The 16,548-nt window shown below is 48.8% G+C and overlaps 1 protein-coding gene across 1 annotated transcript; it reads right to left on the bottom strand.

Annotated features, from left to right (window-relative positions):
• Positions 1 to 9,873: 9,873 nt before the first annotated feature.
• On the bottom strand, positions 9,874 to 12,091 carry FOXL1 (forkhead box L1). Its single transcript, XM_064670548.1, has one exon. The coding sequence runs from the start codon at positions 11,799 to 11,801 to the stop codon at positions 10,923 to 10,925; it is 879 nt and encodes a 292-aa protein (XP_064526618.1). The 5' UTR covers positions 11,802 to 12,091; the 3' UTR covers positions 9,874 to 10,922.
• Positions 12,092 to 16,548: the final 4,457 nt, after the last annotated feature.

Below are 16,548 nucleotides of genomic sequence, written 5' to 3' on the forward strand. Positions count from 1 at the left end.
GACAGGGCCAAAACTTACAATTTCTGCTTTACACAGGGCCATTTCTGTCCCTGAGATTTTAAAGACTGTCTCACCACAGCTGTGAAATTCGGAGCTCCCACATTGCAGCTTGCTTGAGGCAGCCTGGGAGATGTTTCACATCTAGGGCTGTAGAGGCTATTTCTAGTAAACCAGTTGGAAATTAGTTGTAAGCTGTGAGTGCCAGGAAGGACACAGCCTGATCCTGCAAGATGACTTGTTATCTCTGCAGCTGCCATGGGAAAGCTCAGCTGCACAGCCCCCCTGAGGGACACATGGACTTCTCCCTGCAGTGCCCACACCAAACCACCCTCAAACCCACTTCCTAAAAAACCTCCCCTCTCTCTGCAGAGCCAAGTGTGGTCCCCCCAGGCGGGTGTGAACCGGGGGAGCTGAGTCACCTAATTGTTGTTGGGGTGTTTTGCACTGCCTGGGACACTGGACCCTTTGTGTGAGAGCTGTGCAGAGACACAGGAAGGCGTGTGGTCTCCAATATTTCACATGTGAAATTTCCATGGCCTGTAAGGTCACCCTCTGGATCACACATCCACTTGGAGCTCAATTCCTCCGCCTGTCACTATGCCTAAGCCAGGGAGAGCTGATGGAGAGCAACGAGGCTCTGCTCAGGCCACCCAGGAGACATCCACCTTCTTACAGAACCCAAAGGCTCTCCCTAGCTGAGGATGGGGTCAGGGTGCAGCTGCCCTTGACAGAAGGTGGGTGACTTCACCTACGATGCCAAAACAAGCCGCTTTCTTAAGAGCCCGAAGAATCAGCTCACAGACTCCTCATCCACATCTCTGTGCCACATCCACAGGCCTGAGGAGATCCACGTGGAACTGTGTGCAGCCATGACCTTGGATTTCCATCCGAGCACTTTCCAGTGGATGCAAAGCCATCCAGTGAGACGCTGAGCCTGGGAAAGGTCTGCACAGCCCAGCCTGACCCTCCAGTGGTCACCCTTTGGGCCAAAGCAGAGCTGCTGCTCTTACCTTCGCTGGGGCAAAGTGAGCCAGGATTTATGGGCTCCCAGATGCTGCTCTAAGCCCTCCGTGCACGCACAAATGAACACACAGGAATCCCCCGTTCATCGGCTCACTGATCCTTCCCAACCTTAGGAAACAAGAGGAGATGGATTTTCCCTCAGACATCAGAGATTGGGAGGCAAACGCACAGCTCTGGCACTGATCCAAGGAAGTGAGCCTGGGATAGGTTTTCTTTCAAGAATTTCAACCCATTCATGTACTTTCTTAATGATTCAAAGTCTTCAAGGAGTTGCCTTTTAGCTTTAGCTCCCTTTCAATATTTGTCATGTGTGTCAAAGTCGATTCTTCATGTTTCCTCTGTAGCTCTAACGGAGAAACTTCATTTCTTAGGCATTTGAAAGATATTTTTCCCCTATTTTTTTTTTATTCATGGAAGAAAAGAAGATCACTTTGAAAGCAAGCAGCAAGGGTAAGAGCAGAGGGAAGTGTATCTCATTTGGAGACTTGAAGTTAATGTTCTAGCATGATGAAATCTTAATGAATGACTGGAAAAGGCCATGGAGTCACTAATTCCTCATTTTAGTTGGATAGACAAGCAAGTACCTGCAGGCAGTGACCACTTGTCCAGGCTGCTGAGTTCTTGGAAACTCCAGAGAAATGCCCTACACCAGGTGGTCCTGATAAAGAGAAGGAATGAGAAGGAAAACTTCCCATCCTCAGCTCCTCCAGGAGCTTTTCTCCCAGCATGCCTACACATTTGGAAGCTGAAGGAAGGACCAGAAAGTCTTCAACATTTGCTGAGCCACCAGGGTGGAGTATGACTAGTCCTGTCTTGACTAAAGACTTGACAAAAGCATTTGACAAAGCAAGGTCGAGCGACCGATCCGATAAAGCCCTGTTAGATTCCTGCCCAGGCAAAGCCTGAGGATTGCAAATTAAACACTCAGCAAAGCTCACCTGAGCCCCGAGACAGAGAGAGACAGAGTCCCCCTCCAAACACTCCCTGCTGCTCCTCTTGGCTCCGAGGAAGTCAGACCAGAAGGAACTTCTGCAGCCAAAAGCCCAATTCCATGTCTGGAGAGGCAGGAGAGCACCTGGGATTTTTGGATTTTGCACGGGATTTTTTATCACCGGCTGCAGAAATCATATATGGATACAATAAGAATTAGTTCAAAGGTCTGAATCACATCTCAGTCTGGTCCTGGGCTGCCTCTGCTCAGCCACAGTCCTTATCAGACAGGTTTGGCTACATGATTGCATTTCACACTCTGAACACAATTATTTTCTTAATCTTTTATAAACTACAGCTACAAGTTTTTGTGTCTTGGTTTTGCTGACCTGCAGTTTCCTGTTGATGCTCAAGCCATAAGTAAAATATCTCTGAAATAAGCTAAGAAAATAAAACTGGGTAATCAAAGGTTTCAAGAGACCCATCAGGCTGCACAGGAGTGCAGAGCAGCAGGCTGGGTGCCCTGTTTTAAGCTTTAACTTAGGCTGCTACTATTTATTCTCATTAAATTCAGAGTCATCTGGCTTAATTTGGTTTGCCAGAAATTCGCTTTAGGAAAATTTAGAGTAGGATCAGAGACACCAGGCTTTTTTTCCCCACCATTTTAGGACAGAGGATAATAATAGAGGATTTTTTTTTCCATGAAAGCATATGCAATTTCCTCTACAACCGTCCAAAACAAATAATCAGGAGATTTCCCCATGTTTACAATGGGGCTTTCTACTGACCTTCCCTGCAAAGCACTGTAGGAGAAATCAGTGAAAAATACTCTGTAAGAAGTGGGTCACAATTGCTGTTATTGTTACTTAGAAATTATGTAGCGTCTAATCTGAAACCAGACACAACAATTAAGGGCTTCTCTTTGCCCTTTTCATAACAAACCAATTATATTCAACAGTAGGAACAGTTAAATTGGAATAAATCTAGTTTGTACACAGAGACATTTCGTGTTTATTAGTAATCATTGTGTTTAGTGTTTAGACCAATTCCAAATATAAGCTGTAACGATGTATAAAAACTTTTCTCCTTGGCATGATTGAGAGAACATGACTGACTTGGCTCTCCCTCTCTTTTTGAACAACTATAATTATATCAGTATAAAAGTGACTACATGAGCCTCAATTTGTAGCAAAGCAAAGATGGACAAAAGTGAGAGTATTACTTTCAGATTTCATGAGGAAAGAGATTTTTCAGCCCCTAATTTGATGAGTTTTGACAGATTTCTTTATCTTGTACCTCTGTTTGAGGAAGCAACTACTGTGCTGCCTTTAAATCACATCACTAGTGGTGATTTGGGAGTCCCTGCTCTAAATCCTGAGCACAAGGAAACCAGGGATGTCTTACTGGCACTGCAGCACAACCCAGCCAGGAACAGCCGGTAAGGAAGAGAAAAGGAGCCTTTTGGGTGAGTTTAGAGAGGGTATTGTTTAGGCAAAGGTTGCATTTGCCAAGCAAGCTGACAGGTTTAGAAGATGTAACCTGCTGCACGTGGATTCCACCTGCCCTAATTCCCTAAACCACAGATGTTATCCAGCTCCTCCTCATATAACCAAAGGGTGATTTTACCCACCCCAAAGCTTGTGCCTCAAGTGGTGGGAAGTTTCAGTCCTCTGAAGGTCCTTTGTGTCACAGCAGATTCTGGAGATAATTTTGATGGCCAGCTTAGACCAGGACTTGAGTTGTCATGTGACCAGTGTTGATTGAGACATACTGAGTCATATGCAAAGTGTCCTGCCCAGGTTTGCATGAGTAATGGCAGAGATGGAAAGAGATCCCTGGGAAAGAGATCTCTGGGAAACAATATCCTCATCTCTGTACTTTAATTTTTTGGAGATGTGACTATGAAATTTTATGCAATGCGTGCCAGGAGCTGGAGGTTCATATTGCCTTCAGGACTCCTAATCTTGAGATGGAAACAAGTGAGTCTGTCTCAAAAAAACACAGTTTGAGGATGCTGTTACTATGACATGGCTGAACACAGAGTCCCTGTTCCTCCAGGGTCCTCCAGGTAGGTCTCACTCATGTGGAGCTGTTATTGGGTCAGGGACAAAAAGGAGAGAGATCACAGAATGGTTTGGGTTGGAAAGGACTGAAAGATCATCTTGTTCCACCCCCTGCCATGGGCAGAGGCACCTTCCACTAGCCCAGGTTGCTCCAAGCTCCATCCAACCTGGCCTTGGACACTTCCAGAGATGGGGCAGCCACGGCTTCTCTGGGCAACCTGTGCCAGGGCCTCCCCACCCTCACAGGTAAGGATTTCTGATTTGTCTTGAAACAGTCCTGCTATAAAAGTGACCTGATCCGTCCTGTTAAGGCTGGTGCTGGTCCAGGGAAGGGCAGCACTAGATCTCTCATATATTTAAGTTTCTGCAGGACTATCATGACCATCAAAGCCGATGCAGCACAGCTCACTGTACAGAGGAAGGTAAAATAAGAAATAAAAGAAAGTAAAGATGACGAAATACAGCTGTTTCTATTCCATATATCTGCCTTTAGGGAGGTGGGTGCTATCTGATGACTACTCAGCATTTCTCATTAGGTTCCTGCTGTGCTGATGGGTGGATGTGCGAGCAGCTGAGACAAGTGGAAGGACAACACCAGTTTTGCAAGAGGTGAAGAGCTCCTTACGCACTGTGAGATCACAAATCCATCACATGAAGCCTAATGAGGAGGCTGAGCCAGTACAAATACAACTGTTTAACAGTTTATTTTAACCATCCAATGAGAATGAAACAACTTAAAAGGATTCATGCTGCCAACAATCTTTTCCTTTTTTTTTTCTTTTCCTCTTCCCCTCCTTGCATGGCATTTGTTAGAAATCAGGATTTTCCTTAACTAAATGTCTTGTGGTCTCCTTAGCTTTGTTTCTTAACAGGGTTGTCTTTATGTTAGTTTTCTTTGGCTTCCCAATAGAAGAGTAACAGATTTCTTTTGAAGTTTTTATTGATGAATGAGCTCCTATAAATAACTCTCTGTGGCAGCAGCTTGATCTCAGAGTTTACTCTGGAATAATAGTAGCAATGGGAATGGAGGAAATTTATGGCAGCATGACATGAAATAGTTTAATGGGCTTCATACTGTTTAACTTAATCTTTACAGATGTAAAAACAGAAATACAATTATTTTAACAACTATTATTACATATTGCTCTTCTAATGAAAACAGAAACTTAGTAAGCAATTGAAGATAGGTAGGGAAGAATTAAGAAGTCCACCTCCCTGCAGATTTGGGAATTAGTGTGTTGGGCCAGTGTATTTGCAAATCTCCGTGTGAAGAGCTGTGGAAGATCCAAGGTGGTTGCAGAGGATGGGTCTGCAGGTGGGAATTGGTACTTGCATGTAAAGCTGAATCACAGAGCTTTGGATCAGGATGTAGATGCTTTGGGGAAAAAAAATCAACTCTGTGTTTTCTTCCACACCTCCTTATTCCACCCGTCTGCCTGGTGAGGAGTTGATCTCAATCCCACCAAAGTCCATCCTTGGTGATGCTGTGGGATACTTGGTCACATCCCTTGTCTCTTGTAGCCCCATGAGTGGTACAGCTGTAATCCTCCCACCTTAGGAGCAGAAACAGGGACTAAACTCACACCAATCAAAGGATGAAAAGGACGGAGGGATGTGATGAAAACTGACCTGATAAAAGAGAATTTAACTGTTTATCATCACCTGTCTGCTCACCTTCCCATCATGGGTTTGCTTGCATCTCTAAGGCAATGCCACTTGATGCAAAGGTGACCCAAATGTGCCTCTTTAACCTGTGTAAAATCAGGAAGGTGAAAAGGAAAATCATCCTAAAATCATCAGTTTTCTGTGTAAATGCCCAGCCCACAGGCAGGCTGGTATTTAACCCAGCCAGGGATCCAGACCGAGGATGTGTGGAACACAGTGTGCAAGGAGTGGGTGTAAAATCCACTATTATAATTACTAGGAAGAGGCACAGGACCTAATTCAACCCTGAGATTTCCTTTGCAGGGGGTTGGATGTGGCTCGTAGCCAAGGGCAGTTCCATTGCACTTCTTGGTGCTATGCAAAGAGCTTGAGTAAATATTGAAACATGTTGGTACTCTGCGTAATTTCTATAACAAAAGCTGACAGCTTTTGTTTCCTCCTTGAGGGAGCATTATTTGAAATGAAACTGCAGTGAAAATTATTAGCATTGTGTGCTTTCAACTGTCTGTTCAGTGGGAAATTTGTGTTATCCATAACATTTTCCAATCCGCAGAAATCTCCCGTGCAAGGAATAACTTGCAAATTCTTACTCCATTTCCAAAAATGTGGGAAAGTTTATTTATTTCTCCATGCATTCCAGATTCGCAATGTGCTCTCTAAAAATGTCGCTAAGATTTAGGCTAACCAAGCTCATGCTAAATTTAGCAACTATATTTTAAATAAACATTCTTTACGCTTTACTGAGCCGGCTTTGAAGCCGCTTAAAACAAATCGTGTTCGCATGAACATGAACAATGTTTTACTTTGGACTAAGTGAACATCTGAATAAGTAATAATGTATTATTATTCAGTATAATCCGAAAATGAGATTTTAGGGATCTAATTCAGTTAATTTAGGCAAGATTCCTGTGAGGAATACCGAACCAGGCCTGTATTTATTTCTGGAAGAGCCTGTTTTTTTCTCTTTGACCACACAGAACTTCCTTCTGGTGTCTTATTAGAACTGAAGCTCCAAGGGTTGGTGAAATCAGCTGTGATTTTGCACGCACTGCACTTGAGGAATCTGGCCCATTTTAAAGCACTTAATGATTTGTCTGGATAAAGCACTAAAAATATACTGTGGGGAGCAATTATGCAATGTCCAGACTGATGGATTGCATAACCTCATAGACCTTTTCCATCTGTAACTTCTCTAATTCTGTGATCTTGTCTTCTTGGTCTTTCACTTAAAATCAAATATGTGATCTGTTTAATATCCCAAACGCTGTCTCCTGGGAGATCTGTTTTCTGGGTGTGTGGGGCTACGAATCAAGTAAAGAAGCAGATCCTTCTTCCCCTCTCATTTGGCAAATTGGCTGCTTCTCTCACCAGGCTTGGGAGGAGCCAGTGGGTTTTGGTGTGAAAAAGGATGCTCTCTCCTTTATGTGTCTTCCTTGGCGAAGGATGGAAAGAAAATTAACTATAAAATGGTGTGAGGGGAAGTAAAAGCAGCTGCAAAGTCCCTCAGATTTATGTCACCTGTAAATCAGACACAGACAGCCACTTGCAGTGACGAGCCCTGAAAGTGGTTCCTGCTCACATGTAAATACTCGATTATATTTTATATAAGCTGCGGGACCAACTTTAGGAGAACACACACTGAGTGCATTTAAAGACTGGGAGCCCCATTTATGAGAAATTAAACTCTGGAATTATTTTAATACGCCAAATTTTCAGTTCCCCTCAAAGGAAACGTGTGTTTGGAGCGAAGCCGCCCTGTGAACCGAACGAACCTCTTCCACTGTGGGATCTTCTCTGCCCCTACGAGTTAAAATTGGCTGCAGAGCTCGGAGACGTGGAACCTTGCTGGGTTGGGAGAGGTCACTCCTCTCCAGAGGAACGGAAAGGCACATATATCGCCCACACAAGAAGTGTGCTGTTTATACTGCATCCTGGGCTATTTTCTCCATTTCTCCACAGTATTCCAGACTGGTGTTTACAGCCAGCCCTGAGAGGTTGGGAAAGCCAGGAGGGGGGAGATTCCAGGGATGAGTTAAATACTGGGTGGCAGTTTTGTGCTTGGCAGCTGGTTTTGGGGGGGGGGGTGTGAAACAGGTGTGAAACCATTGGCATCAATTCTTTGCAGCTTGTCAAGTCCTTGATATTCATGTGGCACTTTGCCTGATTTGAACTACACCACATCAAAATTCACATGATATATAGAGGATTAAAGGATGCTCAGTCACATCCAAAGGGCAGGAACTAGTGGATTGTCACTCACACTCATTTCTCTGCACCGAAGCACTGTTGCTTTTATTTTATGTTTTTATTGTATGTTTTTATTTTATGTTTTTATTGTATGTTTTTATTTTATGTTTTTATTGTATGTTTTTATTGTACCATTACTTGTCCTCTCTCTATAAACAGATGACGTGCAAGAGCTGTGTGTGGTTAGTCATCCTGCCTGCTGGCAATAAGACCCTTTTTCATGGTATTCATCCCCTGTTACAGCACTGGCCTGATCCCAATTAATTCCAAATTGCCCCTCGTAACTATTCACTCTGTTGTGAGTTCATTTGAGTTAGTGTCACTTTTGTGCAGAGCATGTTAAGTTTACTAATTTTACTCTCTCAAGCGAAACCAAAATCAAGCTCAATGTGGCTTTTAAATAGTGCAGCTGTACTTGGTCCCACTTCACTCCACCAAAACAGAAATAAGATCAAATGTCAAAGCAAAGCTTCACGAAAAAACAAATTCCCATTGCATAGAAAAACCTGAATCTCCCCCCCCTCCAAAAAAAAGTGTCTGTGATAAAAATATACATGGTCTACATATTAAACTGAGACTTACTCCTTTGGATGATTTTTTTGGCCACTAAAAACTGCTCTTGCACAGAAAGGGCTGTGAGGTGGAGAGGTTATAGATGTATGAGTAGGAAAGGAATTAAAGGCCTGTTTACAGTTCAAAAAAGGTACTTTGGGAAGCTGGAATAGGAGCATAGAGGTGACAAAACGGGGGGAGGGGGGTGTCACAGCTGCGATGCCAAGTTAGGAGAAAGGAAAACAAAGGAGCTTGAAGACACAGGTTAAAACTGGTGATTAAGAGCATAAATATCCACGGTGTGGGGGCCAGGGATGCAGGATCCCCACCTATAGGAACTGGCTCTGGAGCTTGATGGAGATCCATCAAACAAGTCTCAGAGGTAGCATTAACCTCCCATCTCACACCCGAGCCCAAAGCATCACTCAGGGAGTGGAGAGATGATTGGAGGTCTCTGCTGGGCAAGAACTGAGCTGGATCGTTTTCCTACCCCTGCAGCTTCCTGTGAGTGATGTCACCTCACGGACTCCAAACAGACTGGTGATGTCAGTCCCCAGCCTTGAACAGAAACCTCCTGGCAAGGTGGTCATTGTTTTAACCAATACCTGTCTCTAATTACACACAGGAGTGGCACTGCAGGGATAGGATTTCACACAGGGAGCATCAACACTCTCAGCACTTACTCAGCCTTGTAAATGGTGGTGGGGACACATGTGCCTTTGACTGAGCAGTGACACCTTCATTTTACAAGTGCTTTTTTTTAATTATTTTTTTATTACAGTGCCACAGCTTTAAAGAATTTATTCAATATATATTCAAGTTGTCAGAGTTGTCAGAACTACTTAAATAAAGTCTATCTTGCAAATCTGTTTTAAAAAAATCTCTTCTATTCCTTTTTTTCACATCGAGAAGAAGGAGCTCGACCTATCCAGGGATCTGCCTGTAAGCATCATTCTTTTGGGAACCTCAGCATCAGTTCCCACCTTTTGGAGATTTTCTGTATTTCCCCATATGAGAGCTCTTTGCCTTGTGCTGGAATGAGGCCCCTGAGCTCCTGGTCCAAATGTCAAGGTTGTTTGGTGATGATCTTCTTCTGCACAAACTGAATCACAACTCACCTGAGAAACCCACATTTCCAATATCCAGGTGCTAACTTAAGGACAAGCTTTTCTAGTGAGATGGGGTGGGATGGAGGGAAGAGAAGGAGAAACAATCATTTTGGGAAACATTACCTCAGTTTCAAGGAACAGGTAATTTCCCAGGACTCTGTTTTTGTCTCTCCCGTCTTTTATAAGGTCCATCATGTCCTCACCAGGATATTCACTGCATCCAGCAGCAGACTCCACTCCTTGATCCTCCAGGGTGTTTTACATCACACCAGCCACACTCCTGAACAAAATACTTTTATTGGATATAGGTTTAGTTTCATAATGAAAATTGAGAATATAGATTTTTTTTTTTCCAAAAGGGCATTTATCCACTAATATACAAAAAGCCTCTATTTATGGCAAACAAAAATAAGAAATATTCCTGATTTCTTGCAGTCTGGATTCTTCCTTCTTTAAGAAAAAAATAAAATTTTAGATACACAGCTGATGTCTTTTTTTTTTTCCTGGTAGTTGTCCTGGTTGTTAAAAGACGTATTTCAAAATGCCAAGAGTGGCCTCCACAACCCTGCTTCAGTCTTTTTGTGGTCAGAAGCAACTGATCCCAGCAAGATATGGAAAGGGGATGCATCCTTGTGTTTGCTCATCCATCCCCCTCTCATCAGTGAGCAGAAACTCTTTTGAGATACTCGAGAAGCACGAGTGCTGGGCAGGAAACCAGTTGCACACAGTGCTGAGCCTAAGCAAGCAGGAATGTGCAGGATGAGCCTGGATTGCTTGGTCTGCCCTTATTTCATCTCCAGTTACTTGCCTTTACCCACTGGGAGGACTGGGCCAATGGGGAGTATCAGGAATTATTAATATCTGTGGGTATTAACGGCAAAACAAAGCTCAGCCCCCTCCCCCACGGATGGACAGAGTGGGTTGGGTTTCCAAAAGGAAAATAAAAGAAGAAAACCAGAGACCTGAAGGGCTCGAAAGAAACCAGGTCTGAGGAACCTGAGGGATGCAAAGACTAAAGGTGCAGAGCAAACCCAACAGAGCTTAGGGGCAGTGTGGGCAATCCCCCCACTGCCTGTCTCTACCTTCACTACCCATGGGAAAAGAAAGCTGGTTTACCTTCAGAAGTCGCTCTGGCAAGGGGGTGGGAGGTAACGGCTAAAGAGAGTCCGCAGCAACACGCGCCTTGAAAATGCCCTGAAATCCTGAGTCACCTTTTACATCGCTTTGGGGTTTTTTTGGTCTACCCGCGCAGTGAGGTCTGAGTCCAGCCTCTCATCCCCATCGCGCCTCGCAAGCAGCGCCCGGGGCCGGGGGGGGTTTAATTATGGGGCAACTACTGGAAATTAAATACCGCCTCGGATACGTGGAGAGGGAAGCAGGAGAGGAAGGGGATGCCGATGTGGTAGAGCCTCCCGTGCACCTGGGAGTCGAGCATGAGGGAGGCGTTGAGGGTCGGGCCGAAGCCGCCGCTGGCGACCAGGGAGCCGCCGAGGCAGCCGGCGGGGCCCTCCCGGGCCGCCTTGGGGGCTGCCCCGGGGGGCGGCTGCCGCAGCCCCTGCGCCAGGATGCTCTCGATGCTGAAGCTGCGGCCCCGCGGGCCGCTCTTGTGCGGCGGGGCGGCGGCGGGAGCGACCGGGGCCGGACCCCCCGGGGAAGCCGCTGCCCCCCGGCCCGGCCGCGGGACCCCCGCGTCCCCCGCGTCCCCCGCGGCCGCCGCACTCCCCTTGGACCGCTTGGGCTCGACGGGGCGGGCGGGCGGCCCCGGCTGCTCGCCACCCTTCGCCTCCGGCGGCCCCGGGGCTTTGGGCTTCCTCTTCCTCCGGCGGTAGTTGCCGTTCTCGAACATGTCCAGGCACCGCGGGTCCAGGGTCCAGTAGCTGCCCTTGCCGGGCCGCCCCTTCTCCCGCGGCACCTTGACGAAGCAGTCGTTGAGGGAGAGGTTGTGGCGGATGCTGTTCTGCCAGCCCTGCTTGTTGTCGTGGTAGAAGGGGAAGCGGTCCATGATGAACTGGTAGATGCCGCTGAGCGTCACCTTCTGCTCCGGGGCTTCTTTGATGGCCATGGCGATGAGGGCGATGTAGCTGTACGGGGGCTTCTGCGGGGGGTCCTGCCGGGAGATCGCCCCCCCGGGGGTGAAGCCGAGGGCAGCCGGGAGATAAACCATGGAGGGGTTGCCCAGAGGGGAGAGGTGGCTGCCGTAGATGTGGCTCATCGCCGGCGGGTTCCCAGCTCCGCGTCTTCCCCCTCGGAGCCGAGCGGAGGGACGGGGCAGGGCAGGAACCTGGGACGAGTCCACCGGGGAGCTGTTTGTGCGAGCTCAGCTCCCAGCCCTGCCTGAAGGAGCTCGCTCTGCCTCTGTCCCTGCTTCATAGCTCTTAAAAAAAAAAAAAAAAAAAAAAAAAAGGGGGAGGAAAAAAAAAAGTTAAATAATTGTTGTAAGTTTGCTATTATATGTTGACTTAGCACTGGAAAATAAATTGTCTCTGATAAACAGTCGTTTGTGTTCTCAGCCCACCCACATTAATTAAAATTTCATTGCTACAAAACTCCAAGCTCTCTCCACGTGTCTCGCTGGTACCAGCCAATGGTCTCCGGGTTATTCCTTCATTTGTTTATAGAATTAGTCTGTTGATAAGTCTGCCCACCCAAGTCGAATCAAGCTGTGTTTATTTGGAAAAATTTCCGGGCACCCAATATATAAACGCAGTGATCTGATGTTTGAAATATCACGTCCACCCTTTGACGCTGTAAGCACACACAGCAGAGCAGGATGTACACTGCTGGAGCTGGGGAGGAGCGGGCAGGGATCCCCGCAGGAAAACTGGGGCATTAAACAACATAAAAATTGTAAAAAAAAAAAAAAAAATTAAAGAAAGGAAGAAAACGGGATGGGTGAGAGGAGGAGGCAGCGCTGCGACGAGGAGGAAGGAAAAGGGGCTGACTGGAGTTCTGAGGAAAGGGGGGCTCAGGTGTGGCGGGGTCCTCTGCACGTCCCAATGCAGGGACCCTGCTGTTCATCCCCGAGGGACCCCCGGGAACGGCGGAGGGGACTCCCCGTCCAGCCCCGGTCCCAACCAGGCAGGGCTGCGTCGGGGGAATCTGCAGAAAAAGGGGAATTTGGCAGGCGCGGGGAGGAGGGTCAGTATTTGTGAATGCGGGCCTGTTGCTTTATATTATGTACTTTCCTGTTTATAACAAGGAGGGGGATTATAACAACTTTACAAGTGCACACAGCTGGCCGGTGCTTACATTAGGAATTTGTGATGCTCTTTTTCTGTATAAACGTCCAGGTTTGGGGCTGTGTTTTCTGTTATTGGAATTTTTTTTTTAATTTACTGACGTAACAGCTTTAATCCGAGGCCCCGAGGGATTCCGATGCAGTTGGAGGTGTCGGCTCTTTCCCCAGTCCCCCCGCTGCTCGGACCTGCGTGAGACCCCAGGAGACTCTGCTCCGTGGAGCATCATTTCTCCGGGGGAAGGAAAAGGAGGGCTGAGGGGGATCCCTTCCTCCTTCACTGAGAAATATCCCGACAGTGAAGCTCCCACGATCCTGGTGGGTCTTTTACCTGGAATGAGAAGAGGTAAAAGCCGAGCTCCTGGTTGTCCCCCAGCATCACCCGGCCCTGGCGATGCCTCGACCTTCGCACCCCCAGATTTCCCTGCAAACTCCCCTTCGCCCGTGGGGTTTTTCGTCCACTTCTGCTCCCGTCCTCCTGGACGAAGGAGTTTCATCCCCCGGGTAAAAGCCAGCGCGATTCTGTGGAGCTGCAGATGCGTCCTGAGAGCTGCAAACCGCCATGAGAGCCTGGGAAACACAGCCAGAGTGCGAGGGGAGGCGGCTTCTGGAGCGAGGGGGATGAGGGGGTCTCTCCTCTCACTGGCTGGCCCCACGCGAGGGAGGGAAAATCACCTCTCTGACACCGCCCTTGGCGGTAACTCTGCATCCCTCCCCCGTGGTGCGCACACCCACCGGCCCCCGGGAGCTGCAGGACCCATCCGCCGTGCCATAAATGCAATAAACCTCCAAATAAATAAAAAAGGGGAGGTAAAAGAAAGGGTTGGAGGTGGGGGAGACTCCTCTCGTCTCCGCACTGAGGACCAGCCCTCCCTGGCAGCCTCCCCGCACAGGTAGCATCCTCGCCGGGGAGGATGGAAAGGAGCCCGACTGCTCCTTAGGGCAGCCGGACGAGAGTCTTCCCCCCTAAAGCCCCTTCCTCTCCCCAGTTCGGGGAATCCCCCGCTACTTGGGACACTCCAAGCACGGATTAGTAAAACAATAAATACTCGCATGTACGGGAGGAGACAGACACACGGGCTCCCGCTCTCTCCCTGAGATCCCTCCCCCTGCAAAATTCTTCCTTGTTTTCCCCTCTTCGCGGTGGGAAATCCTTGGAGGCGGGGATGCGGCTTTTCTCTTCGTTCCTTCTTCCCAACTCGTGTGCTGCCTGTTATCCCTGTTATCCCTCTCTTGTCGGCGGCATCCCCGGAGCTCGCTGCGTTATCCACCCGGAATCAGCCCTCCGAGCGGCTCCGATGCTGCGGGGGGACCGGGGAAGTGGGAGAGAGGGATTCTTGTTGATGTTGTTTGGCCGTCGCTCTTTCCCTAAAAGGGGGAAAAAAAAAGACGGAGCAGGCGATGGAGGCGCTCCTGGATGGGTTTTCCCTCCTCTCCAGCAGACAAGTCCCTTTTACAGTAGCAGCGAGGAGAGGTCCCGCCCGGGGCCCTCGGGGGGAGCAGGGCGCAAATCAGTGCTCCCCACTCCTGCTATATCCCGGAATGAGGGGGGAGAAGGAGTGTAAGTCAGAGCTCCCTATTCCTGTTGCATCCCGGACTGGTGGAAGTGAAGGTGTAAATCAGTGCTCCCCACTCCTGTTGCATCCTGGGATGAGGAGAGCAGGGGTGTAAATCAGAGCTCCCCATTCCTGCTGCATCCCGGGATGGCGAGGAGAAGGGGTGTAAATCAGTTCTTCCTATTCTTGTTGTGTGCCGGGAAGGGGGGAACAGGACACAAACCAGTGCTCCCCACTCCTGCTGCACCCCAGCCTAGGGGGCAACGAGGATGTAAATCAGTGCTCTCCACTCCTGCTGCATCCCGTCCTGGGCTCCCTTAGGAATGATCTCCCGGCGGGAATTGCCCACCCCTCGCCGCCTCGCCGTGCACGGCCCTGTACAGTTGCGAGGTCGCTCGGTATTGCCCCGGGCTCAGGGATATAATTCCTTCTCCCCTCCAAAACGGCAGAAAAGCTCGTGGCCTTCCCCAAAAACCTCTTGCCCGGTGCCTTCCTACGAACTCTGGGGAAGGTGGGGTTGATTGGAACGGGCCGGACAGCTCGTGCCTGGGTCGTGCAGAGGCCTGAGGGGCTTTCTAAGGGGACTGTGTTTTACCTGGGTCCTGCAGCACCAGGGAAACGCTCCTTTGACTGAGTTATGGGGACCTTCCCGACGGGGACGAGATAGAAAACCGCTGGCCCTTCTCCCAAAACCCGGAGCTGTCTGGGCTTTCGGACAGGTTTGCAAACGTGGAGGTGAAAGGCAGCACAAGAAAAAAAATCATACATATATGAAAACCCATCCACCATCCTCTTCCCGGAGCCACAGGCCACGCAGCAGCATCAGCTCGTCCCCCCCATGGCGAGCTTGGCCCCCCTGATCTGCGAGGAGAGGGTTACGGGGGCAGGGGGGTTATACTGGTCCTTCGGCTTCGAGGGACTGCAAAGCCCGACCCAGCCGCGGTTGCTGCTGCAGCTATCCTGGGCCTTCCTCCTTCCTCCCTTTCTTCCTTCCTCCCCCCCTGCTTCAGCCAGGCTGAAATCACCTGTCGCGACAGGCGCCTATCGCCTCGTTGACCTCCATATCTCAGCTTTTAAAGAGAGTCCCAAATACACGCCTGCATCCCGCACTTAGCTCTCGCCTCTCCTGCGACACCAGCCCACCCAAAAGGGCTCCCAGCGGGATGATGGGGGCGACTGGGGGTCGAGGGAGAGGGATAGGTGGGGTCCAACCCCCCACCCCAGGACGGGACAGAGCAAAGGGACGATGCTCTGAGCCCCCAGGCCCGGAAGAACACCTCCAGCGGGGCGGGAAGGAGGGAGACAGAGCGGGAAGGTCCCACCGGGACAAGGTGGGAAAGAAAACACCAACAAGGAGCGGTGGGGCGAGATGAGACCCCTAAACCCGGCTCAAGCTGAGACCCCCCAGGAACTGTCCAGCAGCAGCGCGGGGGGAGCTTGCAGAGCCACAGGGAGGGGTTCCCCGACCCCCAGTACCGCACTCCTCGGCATCCCAGCCCTGCCCGCCGGCGAGGAAAAGGTCCCCGTGTGCCCAGAGCCCTTGGCCGGCGTGGGAAGTTGTGGGAGCATCGGAGGCCCCGAGATTTCTGAACGCGTGTGGGAAAACCCAAGCAGCCACCTGACTTCAGCCATCTCCCTCACGGCGTTCCCGTGCGGGGAAAAACCCGGGGGAAACAGGTCTGATCCGGGGGAGAATTCTTTCCCAATTCGGTTTTTTTCCCCCCTTTTACCCTGTTTATTTTCTAGCCATCGTTTTACTCTAATTATTTCTCTTGTAACTTTTTTTTTTACCCTTTACATTATGTATTTTCTCTTTTTAAAATAGCACTTTGGATTTTATTTCATTTTTAAAAAATAAAGAGAACAAAAAAAAAATAAAAACCACCCTCTGAGAGCCAGGAAAAACGGCAGGAGTTTTTTTACAAGAATGTTCCTTAAAATACAGATCAAGCGAGGTTCGGACATTTTTTTCTCATTTAAATCGAGTTTCAGTGCTGTTTGCCAGCTTTTAAGCGCCTGCGAAATTTAATCGGTCAAAACCAATTTATTTCATCGATTTTAGCAGCCTGAGACGGGTACAATCACTCCCGAACTCAGAAAAAGGGCTACGAGGGATATTGGGGGGGCTACAGAAGGTGGGACAGGAGCACGGCTGGGAAATATCCCCT

This window comes from Pseudopipra pipra, chromosome 14 (assembly GCF_036250125.1).
Source record: "Pseudopipra pipra isolate bDixPip1 chromosome 14, bDixPip1.hap1, whole genome shotgun sequence".
Lineage (NCBI taxonomy): Eukaryota > Metazoa > Chordata > Aves > Passeriformes > Pipridae > Pseudopipra > Pseudopipra pipra.